Consider the following 23909-nt stretch of genomic DNA (forward strand, 5'->3'; position numbering starts at 1 on the left):
TGGAAATCTAGGCCAAGAAGAGTGGCTGTTGAGGCTCAATATACATGGCAAATTATGATCAGCATTCTGCTGAAAACAAGCTAAATTAAACCTATTTGTTTTACCTCTTCAGTAATATACTTTCTGTGGAAATATTATACCAGATGAAATATCTCTTTTCTAGATAAGAAGAAGTCAAATTTCCAAAGCATTCTGAACACTGAATAAATTCAGACTCACCATTGCAAACGTGCTGACAGTTGGTTTCTTTTCTTTCTTCTCATTTTTTTTACTGAAAGACAGCAACAGGATTACACAAAACTTTTTAAAAAATGTAAATTTATAAATGACAAAATTAACATAGATCCTATATTTAATAACAAATAGGACAAAGAAACATTTCTATATTACTCTGCAAAAATATACGTTAACAGTGTGACTCCATTTATAAGTTTAAAAATGTTTTTATCTTAGAAATCTGTATATATGGTTATCACTAAGTACTGAGATTTCTATCAAAATATTTTCTTTTTTGTGCCTTTGGTATTTCTTAATTTTCTATGATGAATACACAGACATACAACTTTTGTAATTATTAACAATAATGCTTAAAAAAAGAGCTTCCTGTTTTTATTCTACAGTCGGTCCCCGATTTATAATGGTCTGTCTTCAGGATGGTAATAAAGTGTTATTCATTCAACAGCAACCGTGCTTCCAGTATGGAATTTGGAGGTCTTCCCTGGGCTAGCAACATGCAGTACAGTACTCTCTAGTGATGCTGGGCAGCAGCAGTAATCTATAGCTCCCAGTCAGCCATGCAATCACAAGAGTAAACAACCCATACACTTAAAACCATTCTGTACCCATACAACCATTCTATTTTTCAGTAGGGTATTCAATAAATTACATGAGATATTCAATACTTTATTATAAAATAGGCTTTGCGATAGATGATTTTGCCCAACTACAGGCTAATGTAAATGTTCTGAGCATGTTTAAGGTAGTCTATGTTAAACTATGATGTTCAGTAGGCTACGTGTATTAAAGGCATTTTCAACTTATGATATTTTTAATTCACGATGGAGTTATGGGGAAATAACCCCATCGTAAGCTAAGGAAGACCTGTAATTAGAAAATCATTCATGTTCTCCAGAGTCAATTCTCTTAATTATCATCTAAGCAATTCTAGCAGTTGATATTCTATGTATTACCTATGTATTATTCTTAATCATTCTCTCTACAAATGGAGAGTAACAGCAATCAGATGCTGAGCATAAACTAACCTCAGAAGAAAAGTAATTAAATCATTCTCTATAATCCAATCTAATTCTGAAAGGATGTCTGGAGCCCTAAATGTACCATTACAGCAATAAATTCAATCTAGAAAAGCTATGATCAAAAAAGATGGTCTGTAAACCGTCATAAAGCTGTCCTCAGGAAGAAGGCAGCTAATTATTATTTTGAGCCCAGATTCAAATGACTCTAACTATAAGCTGTTTTCCACTCTGTGTAACTGCCATCTACAGCATGAAAGCAAACAGACCAAAAGCAGACTCGGCATCTTTATTTTCATATGTACATATGTAAGACTATTCCAAGTAAGAATCACATCATTTTTATACAGATTTTCAAGTTCAAAAGTAAATTTATCTTTGTTTTTTACGCTGCGCAAGGTCAAAGAATTGAAGAGACTTCTAAAAAAAAATCCACAGCTTATCCAATTTTTGGCTTTAAAATAATGTTAGATGGACATGAAAACACACAAAATACACAAACATAACTTCAGAGATAGCCCCACCCTATTCCCAGTAAAGCCTGGTTTCAGTATTTCTGGAACCAGGATTAGAGGGAAAATACAATCACATATAATTGAATTTTAGCTCGAAGCCTTTTATTTATTTTTTCATTCTCTAAAACTGCTCCTACTCTGGAAGACTTATAACATTCCAAATGCGCCTACGTAAACACTTCCCATACACAACCTTATTTAATCTTATCTCAATCTCTGCAAGGCAGGCACGTTTTTGTCCTTCTGTCAGAGCTGAGAAAACTGCAGGTGAAGAGAGTTCACGAACTTGTCCAAGGTCACACAGCTGGAACAAAGCCAAGTTTAAATGGAAAAGTCTATCCCCTGAACACTAAGCTATTTATTCAGTGCAACCTCAGACTTCTGAGATATTGCATTATACAGAAATGCATTTCTATACTGATCTTTCATCCCTACTAGATCATTAATTTATCCCTATCGGCTTGAAACACAGGATTTACAAAAGTCGCTTATCAGACCTCTAGAAATACATATATCCCACATGATACTATCATCCAAGCATTATAGATATTAGCAAAGCCACATGTTTCTTTATAATTCCAGTTTTGAACTTTTAGTTGTAAAAAAAAAAAAAAAAAAAAAAACTCAGAAAAGGAGATGAGGTTTGTGCTTATCACAGGCTGAGAGGGAGGTGGAGACTGGAGGAACTTGATCCAAAGGTACAAAGATAAGGGAGTCAGTGCCAGGGGTGTAACATACATGATGCATACAGTTAACAGTGCTGTATGATACATATGAAATGTGTTTAGAGTACATCCTGAGTTCTCATCACAAGCAGAAAAAAAATTTGCTTTTTTTTATTGCATGTGTATAAGATGATAGATGTTAGCTAAACATAATATGATAATAATTTCACAATATATGTAGGTCACACCATTATGCCACACCATTATGCTGAGTACCTTAAACTTATATAGTGTTGTCAATTATTTCTCAATAAGACTAGGAAAGAAATCTATAGTTGTACTAAGAACAGATTAAAATCAGTGATGATGAGCACAGTTTAATAAGAATTACTTGCCAAAAAAAAATTACTTGCCAAAAAAACAATTTTTGTTTAAAAAAAAAAAAGCTGTATGCATAAAAACCAATAATAAAATGAAGGTATGTGTGGACTGCAACATACTTCTTCACTATTTATTTCCACATACCCTCAGTACTTTTTACTCCAATATCGCTAAGTGTTCATGTATTAAGGATGTAGCTCCTTAAGGTATCCAAAAAAAGTGTAAAAATAAAGAGCAATATCTTCCTTCCACTCCATGAAGTCTTTTTTTCTTTTTGTGTATATGAAAATTTTCATTATGAAAACTTTCAAATAGAAAAATTGAAATACTTATAATGCCTACCCACACAAAATTCACCTAGATTCAATAACTGTTAACATTTTTACCATATGCTCTTTATCTATAGAAGTAAGTATACATTATCATTGTTAATATTTTGCTGAGGCATTTGAAAGTCAGTTGCAAACATCATGGCAGTTCAAGTATTTTCCTACCATTTTCACATTTCAGAAAATTAAAAGCAATTTTTATATCAACTAATATCCAATCTACATTCAAATTTCCCAAGAACATTTTCTACAGATTTTTCCTTTTTTGATTTTGAACTCAGATGTAATCAAGGTTCACACATTATATCAGATGGTTTTGTCTCTTAAGTCTCTTCTAAATCCAGAAGTTTTTCTGCCCCCTCCACCCACACTGACTTTTTGTAGTAACAAGATATCTTGTAGAAAATTCCGCATCTTGGATCAATGTCAGTTTCAAAATAAGTTCAAGCTGAGATGTGCAGGAAGTATAAAATACAGAGCAGATTTGAGGACTTAGCATAAAAATGAGAACGTAAACTGTGTCATTAACAATTCTGATCACATATAGAAATAATATTTTAGATATACTGGGTTCTTTACGATATACTTTCAAAATTAATTTCACTGGTTTCTTCTCACTTTTTTTTTTAAGGTTGCTACTAGAAAATTAACAATTACAAATGTGGTTCACATTATATCTCTATTGGACAGCATTAGTCTAGAAGCTTGATGGGATTCCGACTAAATGTTTTTGCAAACATACTTCCCAGGTGGTGTCATATCACAAACACAAGACTCCACCATGAGTGGTGCCAGGTCTCATCACTTGGTTATGATTGTTAACTGCAAAAATCTCTCCACTGAAAATTCCCACTTTCTTTTTTCCAATTAGTAAAAATTTGGGATAATTCTTAGAACTTTTGCCTGAGTGGTTTGAGATCCATAATAATCCTTGCCTGAATCAATTATAACAATGCAGATTCCAATATGATAACTGGCATTTTTCTGTGAAGAATATTCCTTTATTCTCACTACCTCTCCCACCTCTTCAGTTTTCTTCTTCGTTTCAGAATTTTATTAAAGATTCAGGGACTATACTGTATACAGTATTCCACAATCAAGCATAGTGAAGTCAGCTCCTGTGTTCTTTTTGACAATTCTCTTTGAACAACAGGATGGTCCAGGCTCATTTTGTATCTCCCCCGCCCCATCCCCAATATCCATAGTTGTAATTAGCCATTTCTCCATGGAGTACAGATTCCATTTAGTGAGGAATGGTATTCATAAACCAAGATCTGGCAATAAGTGTACTCATTCCTACTGTCCCCTTCGGTAGAGAGAAAGTAAACTATTTTAAAAATCATGAGGTCCTATTGAAGTCAGTTAAAATTTAACATTATTTTTAAAAACCCACGTGATGTCCATATCTGCATTTTTCTTTTATAGTGAAAAACATGGTTTCTAATATTAATATATTTACTAACTTATCTTATAATTTTTATTACAATGTGCAACTAACAATGAACCTATTGAGCAAAGTTTAAAATTCCCCGTATAGACACTGTACCATGATTAAAATGTACTTAAAAATTCCCTGTGTGGTTCCATTACCAATAATTTCACACAATGCTAGTAGCTTCTTTGGTACTGCCGTCTTCTCCTTGAGAATTTCTTCTACAAGGGTCAGTTTTTATTGGCCTTTAAAAAAAAAACCAACATTAACACTTAAATGTGGTTTTGGCCTTCTGTCCCATCTGCCAATGCCACAAGACACGCAATGTTTATGTGGCCAGAAGCTAGAGACCAGACCACGGAGCAGAGCACAAGCAGCACATGTTCGGGTACGTGGGCGATCAACATCGCTTATAAAGCAGAAAGCTCATAAACCACAGAAAAGGATGTGAGCACGGGGCGCGCAGGGGGCAGGAAGGCTGAGGAAGCAGCACGAAGGCCAGGCCGTGGGAAGATGTAAACGCTGTCCTCAACTCAGCCAGTGAACCTCTGCAGAAGAACCGCTTGCATTCGAGGTTAAAAATGTCATGTCTTCATTTATTTCAGAGCTGGAGACTAGAAATCCATCTCCCCAATTTCGCAAGCCATGTAAGGTATGAAAGTGAAAGAAACTGGCTACCTTTTTTTGCCCATTTTCCAGAAGTTCTTCTCTGCACTCCCCTTACGGCCTCCTTCAGGATCCATCGTCACCTGAGGATAAAACAGAGGCCATCGATGAGATGGGTGACCCGCGGGGGGCGGAAGTGACAGTCCACACGGCCAGCCGGAGGGCGGCTGGGCATCCCGGACTTCGCCCGCCGCCTCTGCGGCTCTGGCCCCGGCTCCTCTCGGGCGCTGATGCTTGCCCCGGGCACCTGCTCGGGCACCTGCTCGGGCACCTGCCGCGCGGCTCCCCGCGCTCCGGACAGCAAAGCTCAACGCGCGCGGCGAGCGCTGAAAACCGAGCTGGGCGCTCCACGAGCCCCCCGGGGGACTCTAGTTCTCACCCCACTGCCCCGGAGGACTTGCCGAGAAGACTCGCCCCCTCCCTCCTCTCCGAAGCCCTTCTCCCCCGGGACCAAGCGCGGGAGACTGGGGACCCGACCCTTCCTGCGAACTTGTCCCCATCGAGCCCTCAGCATCGCGCGCCCTACCTCGGGCTTTCCTTCGCAACCTCCACCGAGAAGGGAATTTGGGAAGATGAGAGTCAGACTTTAAAGACCCGGAGGGCACGAACAACGGCCTGGGCTCCTTGGAGCCAGGAGGAGCCGCTGCTCGCAGGCGCCCGGGTTTCCTGCGTCCCGGGGAGTGAGGCGGGGGCGCGCCGTCCACACCCTGGTGCTCCTGCGCCAGCCAATCGGCCTCGGGGTTCCGCCTGTCCGGCCCGCTCGCCCGAATGCTGATTGCAAGGCGAGTTACGAAACAGGTTGGAGTTCCAGGAGGAATGTCCTCCTTGCTGTTGCTCCTTAGAAGAGCCAGGAGAGAAACGCATAACGGCTGAATCACTGGGGACTCTTAACATTTCATAGAGTCATGTCTCTGCATGTCCACATAAAGCTCCATATCCGTGGAAATATACAGATGTGTATATATATACATATATGCACATAATATATATGTGTGTATATATATTTATGTGTGTGTATATACATATATATGTATATGTATATACACACATCTAAGCGGGGCCAGCTTGTCTGGTGACTTTGGAGGCTTATCCTGCTTTTCTAGTGGATGCGTCCTTTATACTATGTCACCACCACAACAATTTCATGAGCGATCTAAGGAAAATCTATTGCTTCCCTGCCTCCCACTTCAGTGCGAATGTGTTAATAAAACCCCTACACATAGAATTTCATGCAAAGTAAGTCAAACAGCAATTATAGTGGTATGTGATGTGTTTGGCTTAAAGAAGCTTGTGTTACTGAAGTTAATGCAAAAGTCTGGCCTCTGCTCATGGTGTTACTAAATATATATCCTAAGGGATCAGTCATCTGTTATAAACGGTCATATCCCTGGGTATTAATAAACATTTCTTTAGAGTTTGGGGGGAAAAAAATATATATATATATACCCAATTGTTTCCATGGGTCTTGAGTAGATAAGGGAAATTTTCTTTGCCATTGCATCTAATACAGTTGATAAAACAACCTCCGACCTCACCCATTCTGTAGTTAACACGAGTTAAACTTTCCTTTCTAGCAGCACCTGTAAAAAAAGCCAGGTGAAAATGTTCTGCAAGTCTTCAGTGTGTTTGGCAGTTTCTGAGGTGTAGCTGTTCATCTTTTTTTGAAAATTAATGAAAGAGAAATATTTTTAAGTATGTAAATCGAAACAGACATTTCAGAGTAAAAATAATATTTAGAAGAATGTGACCTTTACAGTTTAGCCATCAGATCAATGCCCATGTTTTCCCCAAGGCCTTTCTCAACTCCTATGTTTTAGTTCTGATAATTAAAAAAAGTATCGTGTATTTTAGCATATTACTTTAGTTGTAATTTAATTTCATATTTACTACTACTATTTACTATTTTTTTCTTGTCCACTGTTTTTTTCACGTTGATGAAAAGTGCAATCTTCACAATAAAAATTCATAAGGCAGTGTTAACTCATATCAGAGCTTTTCTTCTTATAAATCTAGGGGAAATAAATGTTTTTGTCATCTTTAGTCTTCATTCACATATGCATGTGCCCCTCAACTAGCTGCAAAAGTTCAAAAGGAGAAAAACCTTTTAAAGTGCATAGTGCACTTTCTCTACTTTCTTTGAGAAAGTCATTCTTCAAAACCCTAATTTTCTTTCCATCTTTTACTCCAAATATTCTATTCTATACTCTGGTTTCTTTTTAGTCTGCATAAATCCTTCACCTTTTACCAAAAATCCTCTGCCTTGATTTTTTTTCATAGCCATACCATCAAGTTTCTTTACAAACTGTAAATTAGATTTTCTAACAGGGCACTAATTTTTTCTCTGTTGTAATTGGATATGCATGTGAACAGCATTGGTTCACTGGTTAAAAGCCTATAATCAATCCTGTGGTCCACCTGGGGCAAATGTATACAGCTTTCATCTTTGCCACATCCATTTTTTTTTTTTTTTTGCCACATCCATTTTTAATCTGATTCATGACTCTGCTGTTTCCACTGTTGTTTTACTTTGTCCCACCTTTGGTTTATGTGATCTTGTTACATTTTATGTATCCATAAAAATGGCCTTAAATCCTCCCTAAAACAATGCAGGTTTTTTTTTTTCAAGTATAATATTATGGTAATACTATGTCTACAGGCTTGAGCTTCGAGTGAAAATCTCTATCAAGGGCATATGTTGTTTAAGAACTAGAATAGCCCAAAGAGGTGGGGTTTTTTAATTTTTTGTAATTTTTAATTTTTAAAAAAATTTTATTTAAATTAAATTTAGTTAACATATAGTGCATTATCAGCTTCAAGAGTAGAATTTAGTGATTCACAGTTGCATATAACACCCAGTGCTCATCCCAATGTGTGCCCTCCTTAATGTCCATCACCCACTTAGTCCGTTCCCTACCCACCACCCCTCCAGCAAGCCTGTTTCCTATAGTAAAGAGACTCTTATGGTTTGCCTCCCTCTCTGCTTTATTTTTATCTTTATTTTTCCTTCCCTTCCCCTGTGTTCTCTGTCATCTTTCTTAAATCCCACATACGAGTGAAACCATATGATATTTGTCTTTCTCTGACTTATTTCACTTAGCATAATATATTCCATCCACATCACTGCAAATGGCAAGATTTCATTCTTTTTGATGGCTGAATAATATTCCATTCATCTATCTGTCTAAAAATTTGGATATAAGATATGGTGGACTTAAAACAACAGCCTGTTCTAGCTACTTCTAAGCCACAGTCTTGACTTTTTTTTTTTAAGATTTTATTTATTTATTCATGAGAGACACAAGCAGAGGGAGAAGTGGGCTCCCTGCGGGAAGTCTGATGCGGGACTCAATCCTAGAACCCTGAGATCACGACCTGAGCTGAAGGCAGATGCTCAACCTCTGAGTCACCCAGGTGTCCCCCACAGTCTTGACTTCTTTAAAGATTTTGACACCTGTCAGGCATTACTGCCCACTACTCCTGGTAATATCTAACAGCTGAACTTGGCAGTTCCTCCCAGAGCTTCATTCATTTCCAGTGAAACCCAAGTCTTCACTTATACACCTTCATACAGGCAGCTACTTTTCCTTTTAGAAGTGTGCTTCCCCATAATTCTGTACCTTCCTGTCCTCCACCGGCATGCAGTCCTTTAACCAACTTGTCTCTGCTCTCCCATCCCTCAACATTTGTGTTCCTGCACACACCTGTGGGATTCATAATACTAACATTTCCTAAGTACTGGCCAGGTACCAAGAACTGCCCAAGCACTTGAAAGAGATTCACTCATGTAATCCTCACAAGAATCCTATAAAGTAGGGACTGTTATTAATTGCTCCCGTTTTACAGGGAATAAATAGGTTTATATCATTTGCCCAAAGTCACCTAATTGGTAAGCAGCGGACCCAGGACCTGAAAGCAGTTCAGCCCTTCTAATTACACTCTTAACCACTAGTCTATACTACAGCGCATTGCTATAGTACATTCTACTGCACTGCTTTTTTTTGCGTCCAATGAAACATTTTCGTCTATGACACTGTCTTAGAAAGCCTGCAATGGTTCCCTATCAGCAACTGTATCATATCTTAAGGGTTTCCACCCAACTTTGAAGGACTGCAACACATCACCTCTCTGTGACCGTCTTCACCTACCTCACCTCTTTCTATTCTCTCCCTTACCCCCAATACATATATACATGTTTATTCCATTTCAGCCTCAGATGATTGGCTCTTTTTCTTCACTTTTTTTTTTCTTTATTTATTTATGATAGTCACACACAGAGAGAGAGAGAGAGAGAGGCAGAGACATAGGCAGAGGGAGAAGCAGGCTCCATGCACCGGGAGCCCGATGTGGGATTCGATCCCGGGTCTCCAGGATCGCGCCCTGGGCCAAAGGCAGGCGCCAAACCGCTGCGCCACCCAGGGAATCCCTCTTTTTCTTCACTCTAAATAGGACTCTTTCCACATGTAAATCTGTAAATTGATTTTCAACAATTTCTATCTTTGGTATCTGACTCCACTAAATAATTTGGGATTTAGAGTCAGAAAAACAGGTTCAATAGCATTTCTGCTGTTTTTGCTGCACAAGTTTGAATGGGTTCCTTAACTTTTCTGTCTATGTCTTGGTAAAGAGGAGATAATCATGGTATTGTATGGTGTAATTGAATGATTAGATGATTTGTGTATTTAAAAGGCTTGTATAGTGCCTGAAACAGCCCCCAACACTCAGCAATTGCTATGAATTAATAATTAGATCCCTTCTCAATCGATTTTTGCGCTTCGGTGGCACACTTCAGCACTCACGTATGTAGCTGCATTTATGTGTTCTCTACTACTTTTGGTAGGGTAACAGAGAAAGGAAAGACAGGTGTGAATACCATTGCATACCTGCATTGCCACTCCCCCCAGCATCTGTCACCACGAATGTTAAATACTGAAGTAACTTCAAAACTGGTCTCTCTACTTCTACCTTTATTCCAAAAAGTCTCTCTCCACCCTCTCCTCCCAGCTCTGTTGTTAAGACTAAGTCAAGTCAAATTCTGTCACTATTCCATGGTTTCGCCTCTTACTCAGAGTAAAATCCAAAATCCTTCCCATGGCCTATAAGTCCCTACATGATCTGGCCCCCTCTCATGTCTAATCTCATCTCCTATTATTCTTCCCTCATTCTGTTCCAGTCTTATCAGCCTCTGTTGTTTGTTTGTTAAGATTTATTTATTTATTTTAGAGAAAGGGAGAGATAGAGAGTGCATCAGTGCAGGGAGGGGCAGAAAGAGAGAGAGATAGGAAGAGGGGAAGCCACACTGAGCACTGAGTGCAGATTCCCCCCACCTCACTTTGGGGGCTGATCCCACAACCCTGAGATCACAACCTCTGAGCTGAAACCAAGAGTGGGAGGCTTAGCTGATTGAGTCAGTCAGGTGTCTCTCATCAACCTCTATTCTTTTTTTCCCCCAAAGATTTTATTTATGTATGTATTTATTTATTTAAGACAGAGAGGAAGACTGCAAGCAGGGGGTGGGGCAGAGGGAGACGAAGAAGCAGACTGCACACCGAGCAGGGAGCCAGACTCAAGACGCTCAATCCCAGGACACTGGGACCAGGACCTGAGCTAAAGGCAGTTGCTAACGGACTGGGCCACACAGGGGCCCCTTATCAGCCTCTGTTCTTTGAACATCCAGGCATGCTCTCACCTTGGGGCATTTGCACTTACCATTGCCTCTGCCAGAAACTCACTTCCCTTAAGGCAGCTATACAGCATGACTCATTTCCTCATTTTTTCAGGTTTACTCAAATGTCACCCTATTTTGCTTAAAGCACCTAGAAACAGTGTCTGGCTCATCATGGTAAATGCTCATGAAAAATGTGTTAAATGAATGAAAAAAAAAAAAAAGAATGAGCAGCTTGACTCAGGAATGTGTAGACTAAGTGTAAAATTATATAAAAGCTTTTGATTCTAAGATAGAACATTGCTCCTAATTCATATGCTTCTTAAAATTTATAATTATTTTCTAATTATCTGAAAACAATTACACTTATTGGAATGTTTCTTCATAGATCTGGGCTCCAGTTCAGTCAATATTTATTCCACAAACATCTACCGGGTGCCTGGCTTATGCCAAACATTGTGCTAAACTGTAGTGTTGGATGATGTAAATATTATATTCTGCCTTCAGGGAAATTGTAGATTATTTTATTTGTAGACATTCTGCTGGCCCAGATGGGCTGGGATTGTGTGTCTTACTTGTTTGTTTGAATAGGAGTCAGTATAATGCTTTTCTAATAGTGGGGATTCCGTAAAAACTATCATCAGGCTAGTTGCCTTATTTTCCCGGAAACAGTTTTTTTTTCCATCCAAAATAACACGAACCCAAAATAGCATGAATCTCTTCAGAAACATACCTTTCTACCCTACCTCAAGCAAAACTAGTATGTGAGGATCTACCAAACAACTCAAGTGAAGAGTACTTGACATGTAAGTTCCGTAAATGCTGAGTTTCTCCTGGTGCATTGAAATATTTGATATTAGATGTGGAAGGCCCTACCAGTATTTTAGCTACTCTTTATCTCATTTAGTTCTCTTTATCTCACAGCCTGTTAAACAATGCACAAAAAAATCTTAATTATAATTCTTTCCTTTTAGATTTCTGCAAATGTGTTGTAAATAAATGTTTATATTTCTTAAATGTGGAATGTTCAAATCCATTTTGAATTTTGCCATGAATAGAAAATCCATTATATGTGTTTCTATCAATCAACAAGCATTCACTAAAAATATACTTTAAAGGAAGTGCAGGCTCTTTGGTTGTATTTTCAGATAAATATTCATATTCCAGCTCCTTCAACTCTTTATTATTTTTTCAAGCCCCTCTTAAAATTTATCTATTATGTTTTCACCTACTTTCCCTTCTTCTCCTAAGACAGGAATTCTTAATTCTTTAGAAGTTTCTTCCCTTCCCTCTTTTGTTGTAAATCATGTTTCTTTCCCTGATCTCTCTTACAATTCATGTCTCCTATTTCCCCTGGCTCCTCTATGTCACCAATCTGAGTCTGAACCGAAAGTTCAATATTGTGCAAGAAGAAATACAAGTTCATGTCAATGAACTTAATTGATCTGAGTCAGAGGAAGAATATATCTGAAATTTCTAGTTCAAAGATCAAGACAAATGACTCAGTTATGGCAATAACAATAAAGCGTGACAGTATTCTCCACCCATTTAGGTGTAATTGCCTTTTATGTATGAAGGATATGGGATTGTCTTAATGGCAGGGACATTAAATGCCTGTATGTCAACTCACGTTGGATTACCTCAGATAGCTTCTATGCACGCGTGCACTTAAAAAAACAAAAACAAGGGTGCCTAGGTGGTTCAGCCAGTTAGGCGTCTGACTCTTGATTTCAGCTCAAGTCATGATCTCAGGGTCCTGAGATAGAGCCTTGACTCAGGCTCTGTACTAAGCTGTTTACGATCCCCCCACCCCCTCGCCCCTTGCCCATGCCTAGGTGGCTCAGTGCCTTTGGCTCAGGTGGTGATCCTGGAGTCCTGGGATGGAGTCTTACATCAGGCTCCCTGCGAGGAGCCTGCTTCTCCCTCTGCCTATGTCTCTGCCTCTCTCTCTGTCTTTCATGAATAAATAAATAAATAAATAAATAAATAAATAAATAAATAAATAAATAAATAAATCTTTAAAAAAAATGTGTCCCTCCCCGCCCCTTTTAAAACAACAACAAAAAGTGAAACACTAGACACTTAACAGATTCTGTTTATCTCCAAAGTGTTTATCCCCAGTGGTTATTTCTGGTAATATCATTTAGCCAAAGTTGCAACATTAAAATGGTGATCAGGTGATAATAAATTGATGTAAAATTAAATAATTTAGTCATGTGTCAGTCGATGGCAAATAGAAGCCTGAATTTTACTCCTCTATGAAGCCTTCTGTCTACACCAGCCAGAAGTGATTTCTACCCCTCCCTAATCCTGCTGCTCATTATTTGTAGCTCTTATTCGATATTTATTAATGTCATTTATGATTAGAACTTTTAAAATATTTTAACAATATAGCAACTTACACAAAATAAAGATTCAATAAATGTTGTAAGTATTAAGGGTTGCTAGTCTGATGTCAGAGACAGTTTTTGAGGATTTAGATCAGCAGGCTAACTGCCCAAGTTATCATTAAGGTCCTTTGAAAGTTCTATAGTCTCTACCAGCTTTAAAACTGCATTAGAAAACCATCTCTCTGAGTAAGTCATTGTTTTCTCTTAAAATAAATTTACCATAAAAGCACAAGAAGAGTTGTTGTTGTTGTTTAATGAATTACAGAATCAATGGAAGAGAGGACAAAAGAGTATGATGAAGGAAAAGGTAAGAATGAAGCTGGGCTCAGGAGGTGTGAATTTTAATCTTATCATTTATCAGCTGAGTGGCTTTGGACTGATACTCAGCCTCTCAAAACCTTGACTTCTCCTTCCTGAAAATGGAAACAATAAGAGAATCCACTCAGGTGTACGTAAGAAGTAAATCCAGTAAGACTTAAAAAGTGTTTGGTATTGAGTAAATAGGATTTTTACTCAGATACCCTAACAAAGATGACCCATGAGCTACCAAGACAATAATAAAAATGAAAAACTTGAAAGCAAAAGTGTCATGACTAGAAGAGAGGGGCCAGTGATGAGCATTAAAAAAAAAAATAACAATGTGGAAATAATTTTAAGTAGTTGTTTTAAATAAAACTAAAAAGAATATAAAAATTATCTTGAAGAAATTCACATTAATGGCAACAACTAACCAAATAGTTATTCATTGTAAATATCACAATGAGTTAATATTTTTAAATACCTTTTTAATTTAAATTCAATTAGTCAGCATATAGTACATCATTAGTTTCATATGTAGTGTTCAGTAATTCATCAGTTGCGTATAACACCCAGTGCTCATCATATCACATGCCCTCCTTAATGTTGTTGTTCTTAAGTGTAAAGCAATTCCTTTACTTAAGCATAAAGTAATTTATCTGACTGCTTTTCTGTGTAATTCATTTCCTAACTGAATTAAGAACTGCTTTTTTTGAGGCTTTGTAAACCAAAAGCTTTTTACTAGTAGTTTACATTCTTAATATAATAAGAGCTCATATAAATTGATAAGACAATTCAAAGGCTGAAATGGAACCAGGCAAAAGACACAAAAAAGGCAATTTGCACCCAAAAGGTATCAGCACACTGGTGAAAAAAAAGCGATGGAGTGAAATGTTCACACTAACTATAAAAAATGCAAATTAAAACAGCAAAGACTTTTTGAAAAAAAATATGACTACCAAGTGTTCACAGAAGTGAAGTAAAATAGGTAGGGAGTGACAACTATAAAAATGAGTAAGGAAATAATATGACAATATAGACCTTAAATGTGTCTGACTTAATTCAGTTTTAGAAAACTCGTCCTAAAGAAATAGCCCAAAGTACTGAAAAAAAAAACAAGCAGAAGGATGTTCATCACTGCTTTATTTCATAACAGTGTAAAATGAGAAGTGACCTGAGTACATAACAACATGTGTGGTTGAATAAATTATTATATGTTCACTTAAAGAAAGTATAATATTAAATATGCTCCCAAAGTGATTGCAATAACATTCAAAAATACATATGTTAATATTCAAGGAAAAGGATAGGGGAAAATTGCAACAGCATGATATTAACTATTAAATTAAAGCAAATCAACTGCTATAATCCTAGAAAGAAATATATGAAAATGTGAAGAATGCTTTTTTGTGGGGCAGGGGGGTTTAAGTGGTGGAAGTTAGATCAGTTTTTTCTTTTATACTTTTCTGTTTTTCCAATTTTCTATATTAAAACAAATGAGCAAAGGGGAAGAGAGAGAGAGAGAAAGGGAAGCAAACCAGGAAACAGATGATGATCACCGAAGAGAGAGCAGAGATGGGTGAAATAGGTGATGGGGATTAAGAGAACTCTCATGGTGAGCCCCGAGTGATGTGTGGGAGTTCTGAAACATTATACTGTACACCTGAAACTAGTATTACACTATACACTAACTGGAATTTAAAGGAAAACTTTAAAAACTAGAAGTATTTTATTTTTACAATAGAAAAACAATGAAATGAAATACAGTATATAGCACACAGATGAGGATAAGGAAGTGGGTCCAGGATCCTGGTTCTTGTTATCCATCCCTCAGTGGAGTTTGCTGTTGATTAGGGAGCAAACAGCAAATACTAATTATGTGGCAGATACTCTGCCAGATGCTGATGATATAGATAAACCAGCACAAAGTCCGTCAAGGAGTGTGCGTGTGTGTGTGTGTGTGTGTATTTTTGGGGGTAAAAACTATTAGTGTAATTTTAGCATATGGGGCAATTGTTTTGTATTTGTTTTGTTTTGTTTTACAAACAAAACTGAACTTTTACATTTAAAATGACAACTATCCTTTTCAATGTCAACACCCAAGGAAGCTAGGAACCAATTTCAATGCCTACCAAGAAATAAAGTAGTGTGAGCTTTTTAAAAATTTGTTTTCAGAGTCTACAGAAACATGTTTTGAATGTCCTCAATAGTAGCAAATTCTGTTACTTACTGATAAATTTATTTTAGAAACGAGACAACCTGGCATTGTAGTGAAGAACATGGGCTTTACCATTAAACAGTTTTAAATTCTGGTCATGTGCCATTGAACAATCTATTTATTCTCACTGCGAATGAAATTCTTCAATTGTAAAATGAGATCGTGAGCAAAGAGCAGTTCGCTTAGTACCTGGATGTGAAAGTTCTGCATGTTTACTTCTATTGTTCTCTTCATTATTGTTATTATTAATAGATTAGTGAGGGACTTACTTGAGAGAAGTTTCAGTTGAAAAATGAAATACTGGGATCCCTGGGTGGCGCCGCGGTTTAGCGCCTGCCTTTGGCCCAGGGCGCGATCCTGGAGACCCAGGATCGAATCCCACGTCGGGCTCCCGGTGCATGGAGCCTGCTTCTCCCTCTGCCTATGTCTCTGCCTCTCTCTCTCTCTCTCTGTGTGACTATCATAAATAAAAAAAAATAAAAATAAAAAAATAAAAATAAAAAAATAAAAAAAAAGAAAAATGAAATACTGCTACCATGTAATGAGCCTAATTTTCTTGTGTGCTTGGTAAATTTGTCCTAAAGATTATTCCTAAAGGGAAATTCCTTTGAAGTTCAATACTTACTTGGTTAGATCAATCTTGGCATATAGTATCTATTTAATCATTGTCTTACTTAACAGCCAAACCTTTTGCCCTCACACATCAACACTGAGGAATTCCTAACATAAAAATAATAACATGTCTTTAAATAGTTTTTGAATTTGCAGAGTTCACAAAAAAAAAGTCATTTCCTTTTTAGTTCTTTAATTGTTTTATGATTCACTGACTTGGAACTTGTCTAATCTTAAATGAACTCTCTCCTGGGAGCAAGGTCAAATCAGTTCAGTGAGCTGATGTGCACTTACTTTTTTTTTAAAGGTGTGTATTATTTCACGGGATGAATCTATTTTAAATATACTTCCATATGTAAGGAACATTGTGCTAATAGACCAATTCATGTTTGGTTAGATATGCTTTTACAATTATAACCCAAGTTAAGGAATGCTTCATTTTAAATTTATATTTAGGAATTCATTCATTCATTCATTCAACACTAGTATTTGAGCACCTGCTATATGCCATGTGCTATTCTAGACTGGCATGCATCCATGAACCAAACAAACAAAACTCCCTGCCCATGTAGAACCTTTATTTGATGATGGGGGATGTGGGTAGGCAGATTGGCAAAAGCATAAAACAAAATAAGTGACTTAGTAGGTTAAAATGTGGACAGTACTATGGGGGAAAACAGAGCAGAGGAAGGAGACCAGGTTTGCTAGTTAGGGAAAGTTAACGATTTTAAGTAGGGTGACCTCATTTGAGCCAAGACAGGCTAGAGCTAAGGAAAGGTTTGAATGAGTAGGTGACCTCTTGGAAATCCTTGAATATTAACACTTCTAAAGTTATTTCTGTAAAATGGTTTCTACTGCAGTTTTCTCATGCTCCAGTGTTTCTAGATTCATAGATATTTCAGTTTAGAAGAGAATGTAGAAGTCATCGATTGAGTTCCTTCATTACACTGAGTCTCTAAAACGCTAAGAAACTTGACCAAGGCCACACAATCAGTTAGAAAAAGGGCCAAACCAACAACATAGGTTTTCTGATATTGAGTCTGCTGTTAGAATATTTAGAGGGACTTCTAATGGTGAGGATTTCAGATTGGCTAGTATGGGATACATGTTAAGAGGACAGGTGAATTCATATCATCTAGCTGTTTTACCTCACATTTGAGTAAAGTTTCTCTCATTTTTATTTTTGTTTTTTGCCTTTGATCAGTCAGACTACCTTGTTTTAATTATCATTCTTCAGGACCCAGGAGAAGGGCTACTGGTTCCAGAGTGCATTCTATTTATTTGTCTTAATAGTGTCTGCAGTTCAATTACCTAAAATTTGGGGCCTGAGGTTTATTTTATTGTTCAATACTTAGAAAAGGATGAAAAAAAATAACGTTCATTGCAAGTTGCATTTTTGTTGTTTTAACTGTTAATAAAAGGATCTATTAAAATACCATAAATATTAACAAATTGAGGGGAGTTACTTTGGCTCCTATGTGAGGAGTGGATTAGAAGAGATCTAAAATAGAATTGGAGAATTTAATCAGGAAGCTCTGATAGCAACCCAAGTAAGAAAGAATAGTGGTTACAATGGTTCGGGAAGTTTTTTGTCACCGTTGAGAAGAAGCTGGATTTGGGGACTGAACAGAGAAAGCTAGGAGAAGGCATTCCAGGGATGACTCCTGTCCATCCCCAGGTTTGTGACACAAAGTAAATGCTGCATATAGAGATAATATTAAAAAAATTGTAAAACTTTTAATTTATGTGTGACCTTTTCATAAGACACTGATGACATCTGATTCTTATCTTTTAGTTTCCCTTGCATTGGTCCTTCCCAGTAAAATACTCTATAATTCTGCCAAATATTTGACTGTCCTGTCTCTGTTGTGTGATATGCATGCCATGACCTTGTAGTTATCGTGTTCCTTCTAAATGACCAGTCATACTACAGTGCTTTTTTCTGAGAACTGACAATTGAGTTTGCAATTAATATTCTACTATCATTTCTAGCTTTGTGCCTTTAATTTTACTGAATACTATGCATTTCTGCATTAAAATCAAATAGTGTTCACCCATAGTCAACTATATTACCTATATTATAATTTCAGCATATGACAAAGGCAAACCTTCTTACTATTTGGTAATCAAGTTTTCCTCACCCTCTCCCATCATCTTTGTAATTATTAAAGACTGCAAATTCTAAAGCTCATTCTATAGAAGTTGCCACCCGGGTGGCTCAACAGATTTCATGTCAAGCTCTAAATTTTTTACCTCATCTCCAAATGGTTTCTCTTTTAGTGAGCACATCTCAATATGCAGCATTTACTTTGTGTCACAAACCTGGGGATGGACAGGAGTCACCCCTGGAATGCCTTCTCCCTGCTTTCTCTGTTCAATCCCCCAAATCCAGCTTCTTTTCAACGGTGACAAAAAACTTCCTAAACCACTGTAACCACTATTCTTTCTTACTTGGGTTGCTATCAGAGCTTCCTAACTAAATTCTCCAATTCTATTTTAGATCTCTTCTAATCCACTCCCCACACAGGAGCCAAAGTAACTTATAAAAATGCATATATGACCATGTTAAACCAACAGATAAAACTTGCAATGGTTTCCCTTTGCCCTCAGGTTCAATTATGAAGGCCCTCTATGATCTGGCTTTTGCTCATCTCTCTAGACTCAGGCTAATTCTCTTTGCTCCCTCAGGATCCAGCCATGCTGGCCTTCTGGCACCTCCTTAGAGCTTTGCTGTGCCCTATGTTCCTACTCCCTGGATTCCTGACACAGTCTTTCTGTACACTATCCCTCCTCCCAGCTGCCCAACATGTGTTTGCATGAACACATGCATACACACACACACACACACACACACACACACACACACACACACCCTTCATCACCTAGCTAACATGTAAATTCTTCTGACATAGTGTAAAGATCACTTCCTCAAGGAAATGTTCCCTATACTTTCTGATTAGATTTGTTTGCCTTGATAGTAGTTCATAGGTATTTTATATTTCTCTCACATTCTGATTACAATTTTTGCTCATTACAAAATGTGTCTTTCCCTTTCAGATGTGAGCTCTATAAGCAAGTTTATCTCTGTTTTGTTCTTCTGTTTCCCAGCAAATAAAGCACAATGTGCATTTTGTAAATATTTGCTGAGTGAAGGAATAACTAAATTAATAACATTGCTCCTTCCACTCATTTTGCCCTTATATAATACTGGGTACTCTTCTTTTTCAATACTCATTCCACATTAGTAGAACAGTATTACAAGGTCTTTGCTGGGAAACAACATGACTACGTTCATTTGTAATTCTAAGAACGATTCCTATTTCTTGAGACTTGGAAGAAAATAATACACTAGTATTTTTTTTTTTTAAATTGGTTAGACCACGTCTGAAATTCTTGGATCTCTGGAGATTTGATTTTGGGGTTTACATACATGTTGTTTTAATTATGCTTGGAAATGTTAATACTTCTTTAATATTTTGTCATTAGATTTGGACATCTTCCATTTTTAGGGTTTGAAGTAGTATGTAAATTTTGTGAATAGAAACTAAGTGACATGTATGCTCCTTTTGTAACTAAATGATGTTCTGTAAACAATACATTTCAAATACCAATTGTATGGTGTCTGAGTATTATCTCTTAGATGAATGACTAAAACACATTGTTTTAGCACTTCTATAAGCTCTAAGATATCTGAAAGATAAGATATTCACTAACCACTTAAGTATAGAAATTCAGCTGGAAAGACAAGTTCTCATTTCATTGAATGTAGAATAGTTTGTTAACTTTCTTTTTAAGAAATCATAGAAACTGTAATCTACCTTGAGAAAAGATCTATGCTTTTGGCTGAAGTGTTCCTTCTTACACACCATGTTTGGACAGTGGTAACAGTGATAATATTCACTGAATACTGTTTATGTAAAGCCATTGTCTTCCACTAACTCATTATTGAAAATTACGGAATGTCAAAATGTGGAGGGAGAAAAAGATCTTAATACATATGCATTCATGCCTTCCTATTCTATGTTTTTCCTCATTCTCCCAACTATTCCCATTTTCCCAGACACTTCCTTTGCTTCCTTTAAAGGAAATAACTGCATAAATCCTGTAAACTTATTGATGGAGAAGACTTATTTAGAAAGAAGAGGGTTTTTTATTTTTTAAAGTTTAACTTTTAATTTATATCCTGGTCTGAACTGCTTCATCAGAACCGATAAGGCAAATTTTCATGAAGATTAATTTTAAGATTGAGGTTCTTAGAATAGGATTTTCTCACTGCCACATAGATTAAGAATTCCTTTATGCTTTCTTGCAAACACTCCCATGGCCCTAGCATTGTGGATGAAGGACTCCAGGAAGGATACCCTGATCAAGCTGACATCTGCATCCACTAGGGATTAACTCTCCAGGATTTTGTTTCTTATCCACCCTTTCTTAATTGTAGGAAGAAAAAAATACTTACAAACCATAAAACCATTAAAGTAGGATTTTGGTGTTTCTTCACCATCGTAGAATCATGATACATGATACTCTTTTAGTCTACATTCAAGAAGACATGAAGGAATACATAGAATTGTACAAATCAGACAGACATCTAGACTAAGTTGCATGCCATCACTCCCAGGCTGCAACAATTACCAAAAAATTCTTCCCACACACTCCACTCACAGAGACTGTGACAACACCTTTCTGGATTTAATTACTAATCTTCCCATGTCCCAAGGCTATCTACCCTGAGTGCCATGTCATCCAGAAACTAGCTCTGAAAATCACTCATCAAATCATTCAAATATACTCCAGCTTATTAGTTTGATTAGGCCTGACTGTACCTTTAAGAAACTTGAAAATACTTAACAATCACTAGTTCAGGCTTGAAATCTTTATGAACCTGAATTGCTGTCCTTGGCACCATGATGGAGACCATTTTAAGTTCTCCTTCCAACAACAAAACAATGCACTTCAAATATTTATCTTCTCAAGGTCTGATATAGCTACATTTAGTATTAACTCATGTGGTTTACTTAGAGGGAAAAAAAATCAAACATGGAAATATGGGTTCTCAAAAAAAAAAAAAAAAAGATGCCCTTAAGTAGTACACTAGCTGTCTGAAAAATCGTAATTATGTTTCTTAAACATGTGATGTTGTTCTGCACCTGAGGAACCATGGAGAGGTGATTAAATACATGGATTCTAGAACTCAAATTTCTGTATGGGATCCTGGATGCAAATTTCTGTTCTACCACTCACTGACTGTGTAGTATTATACAGCATTTAACTTCACTGAATCTTCATTTCCCCTTCTTTAAATGAATATAATCATAGCCCTGCTTGTGTCAGGATTACTTGAAAAAACACCAGATTTATAGTTCAATTTTTTATTTCCTTCCTTCAAGTGCATTAGGAGCTCCTTTGAGGGAAAGGATTAACTCATTTCTCTTTATATCTAGAGTACTTGTTGCAATTGCTCAATAAATATTTGTCAAATGTTGTTATGGATTTCATAGATCTCAGGGAACATCTGCTACATGCTATAAAAAAATTTAAAATAATATATTTCCTTTGGAATCAGACTACCAGGGCAAAGACTTGTATGTGGTGGCAAAGAGCAAGGTATTCCTCCTGATACTGATCACAAATCTAGATCATATCAGAGTATCTAAAAAGTTTCCAAATTATATAATTCCCACCAATATAGGTGATTCATTATATGCATGACTAAACATGGTTAATTTATACCTCTGCAACATTTTTTTATGTAATCATAAATCAAAAATGATTTCTTCATGAAAACTTGTGTCTTGATTCTTTTATTTGAAACAAACATGTATACAAAACAAAAAACCAAATCTGCATAGATCAAAGAATTTCAGAGAAACATTTAAAAGAAATCAATGCTTTATTTTCTTTATAGTCTCAAGAGATGATACTGACACAAACTGAATAGTCAGAAGAGAACAGCATGGTGATCAGAAATAAACTCTTCCAAATTGTATATTAGGAAATAATATTAGTAAAAGAAGCATTACAAGTAATGGTAAAGAAGGGATCTTTCAATAAATTGCATTTGAGCAATTGGCTATTTATGTAAAAATAGACCCATTTAGATTTTTACCTTATACCACCTACCAAGGTTATTTTAGACATGTGCCTTAAAGTAAATAAAAGAGAAAACACAGACAAATTGGAGGATATAATTAGGTATGTATCAAACCTCTGAAGAGAGAAGAACTTTGTAAATTTAAAATTAATAAGGAAAAAGTCACAAAAGAAAGTATTAACACATTTGACAAAATAAAGACATAAAACACCTGTGGGTAAAAATAATTAAAAGGCAAACCAGACTAGAGAAAATGTTTATAGTGGACACGAAAGACAAAAAATTAGTATCTTCACTGACCATTGAGCATACTATTGTAGAGAATTCCTACTAGGTCTCAATTTCCACATTTGCAAAATGGAGATAAAACAGTCTCTTATAGGGTTTTTATTTGAATTAAATGAAACAATGTATGTACAAGGCCTAGCACAGAGTAAGCAAATAATGAGTTTATTTTTAATTTACCATTATAAAAATACAAAGAAAATTAATGACTTTAAAGTGCTGAGATAGCAGTGTCAAGATAAATGGCATGTAGCTCTTAGCTAAACTAGACTTTTTTTTTTAAGATTTTATTTGTTTATTCATGAGAGACACACAGAGAAAGAGAGAGAGGCAGGGACATAGGTAGAGAGAGAAGCAGGTTCCCTACAGGGAGCCCAATGTGGGACTCAATCCCAGGATTCCAGGATCACGCCCTGGGCTGAACCCAGCTGTCCCATAACTAGACATTTTAAAATATTGAAATATTCAACCCAAATGCAAAATAATAATTGGCACTTAGTAATAATAACTTGGCCTTTCTGTTGTTGTTTTGTGTTTGCCTGTCCTCTAAGGAAAGATTTTTTTAAAGTAATATCTAATTGGCAAGGTGTGGTGAAACATGCATTTTTATGTGTTTTTATTGTGTTTGTTTTGGGGTTTTTAAATAATATTTTATTTATTAGAGAGAGAGCAGAGGGAGGGGCAGAGGAGGAGGGAGAGGGATAAGCAGACTGCGTTGAACACAGAGCCCAAGGTAGAGCTTCATCTCACAACCCCAATATCATGATTTGAGCTGAAATCAAGAGTCATCCACTTAAGCAACTGTGCCACCCAGGCACCCTAGTGTTGGCACTGTATTTGTAAATTAATGTAAACCTCTTAGAAAACAATTTGGACTTAAAAAAAGAACCTTATAAATGGGGTGCCTGGGTGGTATAGTAGGTTAAGTCCAACTCTTGATTTTGGCTCAGGTCATGATCTATTGGGGTTGTGAGATCTAGCCCCACCTTGGGCTCCATGCTCAACAGAGAGTCTGCTTAAAACTCTCTCTCCCTATCTCTCTGCCCTTCCCCCCAAATAAACAAAAAATCGTAAAAAACAAACAAAAAAAACAACCTTACAAGTATTAAC

General features: G+C 36.7%; 1 protein-coding gene across 2 annotated transcripts in view; it reads right to left on the bottom strand.

Annotated features, from left to right (window-relative positions):
• Positions 1-5835, bottom strand: part of ABCB1 (ATP binding cassette subfamily B member 1) — a 97527-nt gene extending 91692 nt beyond the window's left edge. The window contains exons 1-3 of one of the 2 annotated variants that reach the window (XM_025471479.3): positions 5768-5835; positions 5254-5324; positions 220-271 (exon numbers count right to left, since the gene is read on the bottom strand). In XM_025471479.3, the coding sequence (XP_025327264.1) occupies positions 220-271; positions 5254-5318 (117 nt within the window). In that variant the 5' untranslated portion in view covers positions 5319-5324; positions 5768-5835. Of the gene's footprint in view, positions 1-219; positions 274-5253; positions 5325-5767 lie in introns of those variants that run through there. The other variant, XM_049093509.1, reaches the window with a different exon arrangement.
• Positions 5836-23909: the final 18074 nt, after the last annotated feature.

Source organism: Canis lupus, chromosome 14, assembly GCF_003254725.2.
Source record: "Canis lupus dingo isolate Sandy chromosome 14, ASM325472v2, whole genome shotgun sequence".
Taxonomy (NCBI): domain Eukaryota; kingdom Metazoa; phylum Chordata; class Mammalia; order Carnivora; family Canidae; genus Canis; species Canis lupus.